General features: G+C 32.5%; 1 protein-coding gene across 1 annotated transcript; it reads left to right on the top strand.

Moving 5' to 3' along the window:
• Window positions 1-291: 291 nt before the first annotated feature.
• On the top strand, window positions 292-1,397 carry LOC111084659 (homeodomain-interacting protein kinase 2-like; the record flags this gene model as incomplete). The annotated part of the gene is made up of 2 exons (XM_022381295.1): window positions 292-426; window positions 1,222-1,397. Coding segments are annotated over 2 exons (311 nt in total), but the record flags the coding sequence as incomplete, so codon positions are not given.
• Window positions 1,398-1,688: the final 291 nt, after the last annotated feature.

Here is a 1,688-nt window from a genome sequence, read left to right on the forward strand (position 1 = left end):
TAGATGTTTGGTATCTTCATTGAAACAGACTGAATCTAGATGTTTGGTATCTTCATTGAAACAGACTGAATCTAGATGTTTGGTATCTTCATTGAAACAGACTGAATCTAGATGTTTGGTATCTTCTCTTGAAACAAACTGATTTGTAGGTTTTTCAGTTTATCTCCCATAAAATTGATTATATGTGAGATATTTGTCTGAATAGAATATTTTTTATAACTTTAGACATTGTTTATAGTATGAATTGCTTTGTATGAATCCACAGAATTGTTATTTTATATCGGTTTACAGATTCAAGGAAGTTACTTACTCTCCTAAACAAGACAAACACAGACAGACCATTGTTATCAGAGACACTCCGAGCCCTGCAGCTAGTGTGGTGATCTTGAGTTCAGATTCTGAAGAAGAAAGGGAAAGTCCAACTTGGTAAGAAAAAGTGTCACATGTGGTAAATTTTAATATATAGGAGTGAATTTTTATTAAACTTTCCAAATATTTTTGATTAAAATTCTCAAAAGCTAAAGTGTAATTATATCTACTCCAGATAAGTAATTAAATAAGCTGAATCTGGAGTAGATATAATTACACTAAGTGTAATTAAATAAGCTAAAGTGTAATTATATCTACTCCAGATAAGTGTAATTAAATAAGCTAAAGTGTAATTATATCTACTCCAGATAAGTGTAATTAAATAAGCTAAATCTGGAGTAGATATAATTACACCAAGTGGCTTTCTTAAGAAAATGTTAATTCAATAATTTGTAATATGTCACAGATTCTACGTTAACAAGACTGTTTGGAAATTTTAATCATGATGTTCTATGTGTAAGTGTAACAGCGGTAAACGTTGTTAACTTTGCTAATCCTAAATGCTTTATGTCTTCACTGTTTTTGATTATAAATAAAGTACAGGTATTCATTAGTTTTTTAGTTCTTGAATCAACTGAAGGAGTTGTGAAGTTAGTGGTGGCTTACAGAATACAGAAAGTAAATAAATCTTATTGACTTCAACGTGTGATAACTCGCCAAGTTTTTTATATTTTTATTTAAAGAAGGATGGTGTTTCGAGCTAGCACTCTTCGTCATCCTTCTTTAAATAAAAATATAAAAAAATTTGTTCAACCTATTATTTAATTTTTAATATCTTTGTCACCTATGTGGTTTTTAACTGTGTGTTTCAATGTGTGATACAATCTGTTATAGTAGCTTGTATATTTTCAGTTGTACAAACAAACATCTGGTCCAGAATAGAGGTCGTTCTGTTACGGTCAAGGATCCCGCTAACAAGGCATCATCGATGTTAGGTTGCTTAGCAGGCACAACTTGTGCAAGTGTACTTCCTTTAACACCAGAATCTGAAGCTGGAACCTACAGTATGCAGTCCACACCAAGACAAGGTAAAACACTGGAAACAGAAGTGCTAATGTAAATATATATATGTTTTAAAATGGGTGTCAAGACATTACAAGGCTCTTAAATGTGCAACTGCATTAGTGTGAGATTCTGATACCTTGTGATTTACATAATGCAGTGCACTGGTCACTCTTTGACACTGGTATTGTAGTAATTGAATCTTGCAGGGAAAGTAACGTAGGATGTATCTAACCACTGGGCCGTGCTGAGCCCAAGAAAACAAGCCTCACATACAGATATTGGTTTAGTACAAACATTAAACTCAAAAGGCATCC

The sequence above is a fragment of the Limulus polyphemus genome, unplaced genomic scaffold (genome assembly GCF_000517525.1).
Source record: "Limulus polyphemus unplaced genomic scaffold, Limulus_polyphemus-2.1.2 Scaffold87231, whole genome shotgun sequence".
NCBI classification, from domain to species: Eukaryota; Metazoa; Arthropoda; class Merostomata; order Xiphosura; family Limulidae; genus Limulus; species Limulus polyphemus.